Here is a 9,465-nt window from a genome sequence, read left to right on the forward strand (position 1 = left end):
AATCTGCTAATCTGAGGTTTCAAGTTCAGGGATTGTTCTTAAACTCTTCTTGATATTCATTATGGAGAAGATTTCACTATGGTATGTATAATAATAAAATCATGGGAGGACGCAATGATTCGAGCAACTTTCCGAAACAAATACAGAGTATCCATATTTGATCCGGTAAGCTCTTGCAACAAATCGTGGATTACCTTAATGTCCCTGATGGCTGCCATTTAGTTTCGGCATCAAGTCGATTGCATTTTTCTCCTTTTTTTTTCTTTTTTTTTTCTTTTTATCTGAAATCGATAACTGCATTAAGCAGTACCATGGCCACATCATATACCATAACTCTTTGTTAACCAAATACATTATGAGTTTAAGATTAACAATCAGTGCCTCAAATTCTTCCTCTGTTTCCGTAAACTGGGATATACTTTAGTATATTGTCATAAAACAATGGTCAAAGTTTACAATGCAAGAACAAAAACTAAATCCGAAAATAATTTGAAATACGTTGACATGAATCACTCATGTGGAAGTGAATGGAAAACTTGCAACAATATATAATACCCGCAAACCCTGACGCACAAAGTTCCTGTTCAGAATCCGTCAACTCATCAATTTGTTTCTTTAATGTTAGTGATTCCTTCAGAAAACGAGGTAACAGGGAGAGGGAGTTATCTACTCGCTGAGCTCTTCATCATCGCTAAGATCGAGCACAGTGGGATATATTATGGCCTCGAACTTCATACTTCCTTCATCAATCTGCTTTCTCTTGATCTTGAGAACCGACTTCACGAGAGAGGTATCACACCAGTGTGCTTCAATGCCCATTAGATATATCATGTTTCCGAATTCTTCTGGAATTTTATCAAGCGACTTGCATCGATGGACAACTAATCGCTCTAGCTTAGGAAAGTTATCATCTGATGCTTCCCATTCTTTAATATTAAGCCCCTCCATTCTCAAGTATTTCAGATTTTCGAAGGTCGCAGCTGTGCTCCATTTTTCCCCTGCAACGGCTCTGAACAGTAACTTGAGGATCTCAAGCCGAGGCAGCATAACAGCAATCTTTTCTATTTCCAACCAGGATAACTGAAATCTAGAAAGTGTCAGCTTGTACAGGTTCGAGGGAAAGCTAAGCTCGCCACAAAATGAACCCAAGCTTTGATAGAACACTTTCAAAGATTCAAGGTGACAAAGGCAATCAAGAATAGACAAGTCAAATGACTTTTCCAATACTATGCATCTTAGCTTTCGAAGATTTGGCAACCTTACAATTATCTGGTCATCAATGCTCCCTGAAAGAACTGGGGTAGAGAAGTTTTGAAGACTACTTAAAGAGTTGTCGTTACTCGGACCCACACAGATTCTTGCACGTTTATCAACCAGGAGATCCCTTAATTTGCTCAGATTGAAAATTGCGTGAGGAACCTCAACTTCACCGCGAGTTCCTTTCACAATGAGCGTTTCAAGGTTCAAGAGACGACTAACTGATGATGGGATACTTTTCATCGAACCCCTTAGGGACAAGTACCTCAACAATGTTAGTTCTCCAACACCTGCAGAAAAGTCTCTGCCCATTTCTGGTTTTTCCAAATCCAGCAAAGTAAGTGATTTGAAATTCTCAAACACAAACGTGAAGTTTTGCATTGGATCATGTTCCCTTAAAGAGCAAATCAAGGAACGCGGTTTTAGCAGTGTTAATCCATCAAATTTAAATTGCATGCACGGATCGCTAATTGAGCGAAAGCATACGCGACCACGCTGTTGACAACTCGCAGGTTCATCCCACCTGGAATGTAAAACACATAAGCAATGCAAGCGAGAGAAACAGTTTAAAATATGTATATGTATGAGAGGCTAACAGTCGAGTATATTTCACTGCTTCTTTTCATTTTGTCATAGCCATGGACGAGCTAATTAAAGTAATGAAAGCGAGGGAATAACTCATACCTGTTCAATGTGAACAGGAACTTCTCCGCTTTTGCTTTTTGTATGCAAAAATCTAGTAGCAAATCATGGATCCTGCAGGTCTGAATTCGATGATCAGAACCTCTTTTTGCAACCATTAGCAAACTTCTGTCCACTAGGTCGCACAAGTACTTCTCTGCAGCGCTTTCCAAGCTTTCCTGCTCATATGAAGTCTCTACGAATCTTTCTGCAAGCCATAGTCGTATCAGTTTCGACCTAGGGATTTCTTTACCTTTACAGAATGCTGCGCAATATAGAAAGCATTGTTTCATGCCAACTGATAGATGCCTATAACTTAGTTCTAGCGTACTAGAACCCCCAGTTAAGAGGTGACCATCCAGGCTCCGTTCAATTTCCTTCCATCCATCTTCCGTCTCATTTTTATTTTTAAGAACTCCAGCTATCATAACAATTGAAAGTGGCAGCCCTCCACATTTCTTTGCGATTCTTTTCCCAATTTCACCTAATTTTTTAGGACAAGTCCTTGTGCCAAATACTTTCTTCTGCAATAGATGCCAACTTTTTTCTGCACTTAGGAGGCTGAGTTTTATAACATTTGTTACATTTCTATCACCACAAATTTTCTCTCCGACGATGTTGGACCTGCTCGTTATTAGTATTTTACCTCCATTGTCGCAGGTTGGAAAACATTTCCAAACACCATCCCAAGCATCAGCATCCCATACATCGTCTAAGACTATGAGATAGTTCCTTTTTTGACGTAGACACTGCTTCAAGAGTGTAGCTAAATCTTCCACCCTCATGACATTGGTTTCACTGCTAGGTCGCTCACTAATCTGACCTATGATGTTTTGGAGAAGCTCTTTCCTTTGAAACTCTTGTCCAACATAACACCAAGCATGAGCATGGAAAGACTTGGCACAATCTTTGTATAGACGCATGGCTAAGGTTGTCTTGCCTAAACCAGGCATACCAACTATCGATATTTTCTCCAAACTCGTTGACCCTGTGGTAAGTTGCACCCTTAGTCTATCTTCCTCAAAGCGGTCTTCAACTTTGGAATGTTCTGTTGTGTGGCCTTTTTCCATATGGTTTACAGTGCGAGCACCTGAGCCCTCAACTTCAGTCTTGGAAATTTTCGACAGATTTTCTTTGATAAGCTTAACCTCTTCTGAGACATAAAAAGCTCGTAATTTATTATACCATGGAGGAAACTCCTCAAATGTGTGTATCATATTGTTCACTTTGCGGCCCAGTTTCGTAAACTGAGTCCATAGCAGATTAACTTCCTCTGGTTTATCGTGCCTCATTATATAAGGTCGAAGAAAAGAAAAGAAAATAGATAAATCATCATGGAGTACTCCAATTTGATCTCGGATATAAGTATCACTTTCCTTAAACTCTGTCAGATTCACTAGCAAATCAAAGAACTCTAATTCAAACATGGGCAGCTCCATGCATGGAAACTTGGTATATTCTTCATAAGCGTGTCTGAGCGATGCATTGAAGCCCTTGACTCCTTCTTTCAGACTAAAGCGTGCATCATATTTAAATTCCCTGAAAAATAAGATATAATTGTGTGCTGCTTCGATGACCTCAACCTCAACATCTTCAACAACATCAACTACTCCCTCCGTCTTGGGAATTTTCAAAACATTTTTCTCAAGGGAGTAAACTAATTTTACAAATAGGTTATCATCTTCAGCTGTGACAAGAGATCTGCGAAGCTCATGCAAAAGCTCATTAGCTTTAGGCATCTGGACTAAATATTTGATCAAGTCGAGTAATAGATCAGTAGGGTGCGGCATCTTTGCTGTAATATCTTCGAAGATGTCAAGAGAAAGGGCAATAAATTCTTTTTTGCTCTTCAGTTTTCTTAAGCAGAGTGACCAGAGTCGCATCCAAGCGTCACAGGAGATTAGTTGAACTTGGTGGTACTTATCCTTGAGCTTCATACTTAGTTGCAACATATTTCCGGTGTCCTTGATAAATGTGTGGAGTACGCTGAGCTCCCTCATATATCTGGCAGCAAGAGTATTACGTAACACACTATCCTCCAAAATCAGCCTCGCACATCTGAAGAAATCGTCAATACAACTGGGAGTAAGATTGTATCTCATGTATATCTTCCAGGCAACATCTCTAATGTGAGGAATCTTCTCTTTCCTATCTTTTGTACCATATTCGTCGACATCCGAAAATATATGACTCGCCTCATCAGCCAAGGTATATATATCTCTTGCAATGGCATAGGATATGCCACTCTCCACAAATTTTTTACTCCACGGAGGACTAAGTGCACATTGAATATCGTTCATTTGAGCTACCAAGTGACTACTGTCCGATTTCTTATTGTAAGGAACATCAAGCATTATTGTTCTCACAATGTATCGCAGATCATTAGTGACGCAGACAAGAGTTTCATACTCGGGTCCACATGGGTCTTCCATGGTTAGAATCGGGTGTCTGTAGTACCTAATATTTTGCCACTCTTTTACATATTTTGCTATCTCCTCCGCCAATGTAGAAATTTCTCTCTTTCCATCTACGTTGATCAATGGCAGTAGCTTAAAGATGCGCATAGCTCTCTGGGCATAGTCTTCCATAAGCCTAGACATATCATGTGTCAGTGGCCTAATTTCTTCCAACTTTTCTAAGTTCCGATTCGCCATCGACTTATGAAAACAAAGCAAGACTCCAAGTTCTTGTTTAATGGTTGTAAACTTATCGGACATTGAAAGAGTTACTTCCTCGACATCCTGAACATATTCCAGACTTTCCAGCGCTCCCTCTGCGCATTTCACCCAGTCATTCCTACATGAGTAAAAGTAATCGGCCATGTGCCAGAGACACTCATTTTCTTCACATGAGGACTCGTTGCTACAATCCACTTTTTGCAACCAATAATCAATGAATTCATCCCCATTCTTAAAATCTTCTAGTTGTCTAAGAGAGTATGTCTCCCCAAGACGCGAATCCCAATATGGTATGATGTACAACAACCCATGCCTGAGCGACTCAATTCTACTTTCGAGATTGTATGCTGAAGATCCACAAAATCTCTCAACATCTGCTTCTATTATGTCTAAGTCCTGCAATATTCTCCTGTATAAAGTCATTTTTGCTTATCCCATATGTCAGCCAGGATCAGATATTACATCCAGCCTATCACCTGCGTATGGATAAGAAAACATAGTTATCTCCAAGCTCCAGCAAATATGGAGTATTATCTATCGGACGGATAAATCTGTTAAGTTTTGTCACGTAGTTTCGTATGTTATTGGTACAAAACTGTAGCTACAAGTGTATATTATGAATAAATATTGGTTAAAGATGGAGTTGTCAATAAACCGAGTTACTTTGAGACAATACAAGTATGATGAAGGGAGAGACAGGAAGCAGTCTAGCATTACTCTGTCAATAAACCGAGTTACATTTAGTACTGTAATAAAAAATCCGGATAGTATCGACCACGGTTATGACTACTGCCCGGAAACATGGAAAATATTTAGCAATTGTTTGCTATACATATGAATGAAAGTAAACCCTAAGTTAAAAAATAGGACACCATATCTCAATCCCTAAAACTCATAAAAGATTAAGAGACATGAACCTCCTTCTTATTACTTGTCCTATCCACGTCAAGTCGTCAACCACATGACCAACTTCCAAACTTCTTTTACCATTTTCCTTCACGAGAAGATGGCCTTTAACCACATCTAATTTCCTTATGACATCCTTATTTCTTGGATTTACCACCTTTTCAATTTTATAAAAGCGATTGCCATACAAAATAGAGCCTTAACGTTCTGAGGAAATGTATCCAAATTCCAAAATCATGGAGCACAAATCCACAACAGCCTGATGTTCTTCAAGTTTAAGGGCACATGCAGCAAGATTAGAATTAAGGGAAATAGCAAGGTCAGGATTGACCGTTTTCGCCTCCAATACTCAAACTTAGAAGTTTACAAGCTTCGTCGTAACAAGCTGCAGCCCTATCAAAATAATTCTGCTTAAAAAGACCGTTCTGTTTGTCTTTAAGCTCCTTAACCACAAACAAAGGCGACCCTGAAGATTCATAAAACAGCCTAACATCCTCAACCCCCATCATCCTCCATAAACCCATCATTAGCATGAAAGCAAGCAAAAATTGCAAGAAATTTATGAAAAACGCTAATGAAGCTCATAATTCAACACTCTTAAAACCCCAAAGAAGCATAAAAAACCATGAAGGTAAGAACTTGAAACCCCTCAACACAAAACAATAACCCTTAATAACTAAGAATAAAATGAAAACAACAGACAGCAGAAAAACAAATCTAAACTAATCACACCAACCACAAAACAACAGAACCAAATATGAATCAGCCAAAGTCAGACGAGCTCTTATATTGATGACCGGAAGCCAAAACCGTAACATGCAAAAGGGGGCAAATAAACCTGATTCGATTTAGAGAAATCCGATCAAAATCAAATAAGTCCAGAGGAAGTCGGTGATGAGCATGAGAAAGAAAGAGCAGGTGAAACCTCGCCGGCGATCTTACATAATCTACCGGAGAAGTCGCCGACGAATAAAGGATTTTACTCATTTTAGGATTTTTTTTTTTTTTGGTTTTCTCTCTCCCGATTTTTTTTCCCTCTATAAAGTGAGTCCATTTTTGAAATAATGGTCAAAAATAAAATATCTGTCGTTTTGGGTCGGTTTTGAAAATATTTGTCAAAATGGTGTCCACGTAGGCTCGGGATTTCTAGACCCGAAACACGCCACTACCAATGGCGTGTTTTGTGAAGGAAACACGCCATTAGTAGTGGCGTGTCTTTACAATAATTTTTTTACTCAACTGACTAAACTAAAAAAAAAAAAAAAAAAAAAAAAAAAAAAAAAAAAATTACACAAGACACGCCATAGGGGATGGCGTGTTTCCCCTCCGAAACCCGCCATTCCCAATGGCGTGTTTGTCTTAGTCCATTTTTTAATGAAGTTTCTTTCCCTACTCATTATAAACACGCCATTTGTAGTGGCGTGTTTTAGGTCCAGAAATCCCGAGTCTACGTGGACACCATTTTGACAAATATTTTCAAAACCGACCCAAAACGACAAATATTTTATTTTTGACCATTATTTCAAAAATGGATTCCTATAAAGTGTACGGTTAATTTTAACTATGGAGCCCAAATTATTATAATCGTCTTAGATCTTATTCTTTTGGACTTAAATCACTTAACTTGAATTCACTTCAGATCCTATAAGTTCAGTTTATATCAGATCCTATAAGTTCAGTTCAGTTCAGTTCAGTTTAGATCCTATAAGTTCAGTTCAGATCAGATTCTATGAGTTCAGTTCAATTCAGATCCTATAAATTCAGTTTAGATCCTATAAGTTCAGATCCTATAAATTCAGTTTAGAAAAGTTATATACGGAGTATAATTTTTAAAAACCGACGCAAAAACATTTGATATTATTAATTATTCGATACATATATACTCCCTCCCAGTCAAAATAAACTTCCCTATTTCCTTTTCCGTCTATTCACAATAACCTCCCTATTTCTTTTTTTGATAAGTGTTTGTGTGATTCAAATTTAATTGTATGGTGGGTAGTGTATTTGTGTGGTTGAAATTTAATTATATGGTGGGTAGTGTGTTTCCTTAATATTTGTGCCAAAATGAAATGGGAGGTTTATTGTGAATGGGAGGGAGTACATTATTATTTTTAAAACAAAATTATCACTCTTCTCATTATTTTTTATCGTAGTGTAACCATAGTATAATGTATGAACAAACCAATGTATACAAAGCGGACAAATGTTATTATCTTACCTTGTATTTTTGACTATATTTTCTTATCAGTATTCTCTCTTGGCTGCCCAATAATTTCTTCTAAAAATTTTGTTTAATCTCAATAAAAATTTGCGTTTTTTTATAATAAAATAATAATAATAATAATAATAATAATAATAATAATAATAATAACAATAACGAAAGTTGCAATTTTATAAATAATAATAATAATAATAATAATAATAATAATAATAATAATAATAAAATAACAACAACAACAATAATAATAACAATAATAATAATAATAAATTATTATTATTATTATAATATTTAAGTTAAATTAATTTAAGTTAATTAAAATTCGGATCGTGTAAGTTCGATTCGATTCGATCCTATAAGTTCGATTCGATTGATTAGATTCTACAAGTTCGAGTCGGTTCGATCCTATAAGTTCGATTCGAACCAATAAGTTCGATTCGATTCGGATCCTATAAGTTTAGTTCGATTCGAGATCCTACAAGTTCGATTCGATCCTATAAGTTCGATTCGATTTAGTTCGATTCGATTCGAGATCCTATAAGTTCGGTTTAGTTCAGATCAGATCCGTTTCAATCCAAAAGAACATGGCCTTACTCCTGTCAAAAAATATTTTTGGCGCCGATTTTTTTCTCTCTAAAGGTAAATTTTTCTCAACAAATAAATCAAATGAAGGACCCGTTAAAAGTTACATGAAGGGAGAGGTACAAGACGAGCATACATCGTTTGGATTATTTTCATAAAACAACCCAATCTTTTCATTGATACTATTATTTGAGAATAAATTGACACATACAACATATAAAACAAAACTGTAAATCACTATATTATTATATTTCTGACCAAAATAAATTGAGAGAATTAAAAAATGAAAATTATTAACTTTGTGGATAAAAAAAAATCTTTTATTAAAATAGTTTAAAAATAAAAAAAAATTGTCGTTTCGGGTTGAAATGAAACTTATTAATCATTATGGTGTCCATCTAGGATTGCCAAATCCCGAACCTAAAAATAACCAATGCCATTCGTCATCAACCACCATCTCTAACACCTTTCAATATTCGATCTCTGTCCTCTCACCCGGCCACCACAACGCCAACTCAATCACCGGACCACCACCACATCCACTACCCTCGGCGCCGGACCACCGTCGACAACCAACCCACCAATGCTACCACCACTTTTACCCTCTCCCCTCCCATGTCCACCGCTTTCCCATATCACCCTACCATTACCATTACCCCAGGCCAATTTTAACCCTAAATTTAGTGGTTGTGGCGGTTGTACATATGGATGTGGGGTTGATGACGGTGGGGTGATTGGTGGGGGTGGGTGGGTTGCGGAGGGGGAGGGTTTTAAGTTTGTCATCCCCTTATACTAAAAGAGAGGTTAGTAAAAAATTTCCGCCTGAATGATTTATTCTATAATTAGACTTCACTATATCATATCTACAAATGAGTCATACTTTCTAAACAATAAATATCTCTATTCCGTTTTAAAAATGATATAATATATTGTTCAATTTGCATAGACTATTAATAAGATACTCCCTCTGATTTTCTATATATGACTTTCTCACATTTCGAGACACACACCTCTCTCTTCGATATCTCTCAAATTATATGGTTAAATATAGTGATATGTATACTCATATGAAAGAGTTTTTCATAAGTAATTTAATGGTTTAATTTTTATAATTTTTTACCAAATATTTTTTTGTAAATATTA

At 36.8% G+C, this 9,465-nt stretch overlaps 1 protein-coding gene across 1 annotated transcript; it reads right to left on the reverse strand.

The window, feature by feature from the left end:
* Positions 1–336: 336 nt before the first annotated feature.
* On the reverse strand, positions 337–6,533 carry LOC141611338 (putative late blight resistance protein homolog R1B-23). The gene is made up of 3 exons (XM_074429857.1): positions 6,361–6,533; positions 1,942–5,092; positions 337–1,780 (listed from the first exon to the last, which is right to left on the reverse strand). Exons 2-3 carry the CDS (start codon positions 5,037–5,039, stop codon positions 667–669), a joined length of 4,212 nt encoding a protein of 1,403 aa, XP_074285958.1. The 5' UTR covers positions 5,040–5,092; positions 6,361–6,533; the 3' UTR covers positions 337–666.
* Positions 6,534–9,465: the final 2,932 nt, after the last annotated feature.

This window comes from Silene latifolia, chromosome 11 (genome assembly GCF_048544455.1).
Source record: "Silene latifolia isolate original U9 population chromosome 11, ASM4854445v1, whole genome shotgun sequence".
Taxonomy (NCBI): domain Eukaryota; kingdom Viridiplantae; phylum Streptophyta; class Magnoliopsida; order Caryophyllales; family Caryophyllaceae; genus Silene; species Silene latifolia.

What these genes read in the sequence shown, in the direction of transcription:
- LOC141611338 (XM_074429857.1), bottom strand. Translation starts at nt 5,039, where the DNA reads ATGACTTTATACAGGAGAATATTGCAGGACTTAGACATAATAGAAGCA. An exon ending in TTCCTGTTCACATTGAACAG is followed by an intron (nt 1,781 to 1,941) that starts GTATGAGTTATT and finishes TTTACATTCCAG; the next exon opens with GTGGGATGAACCTGCGAGTT.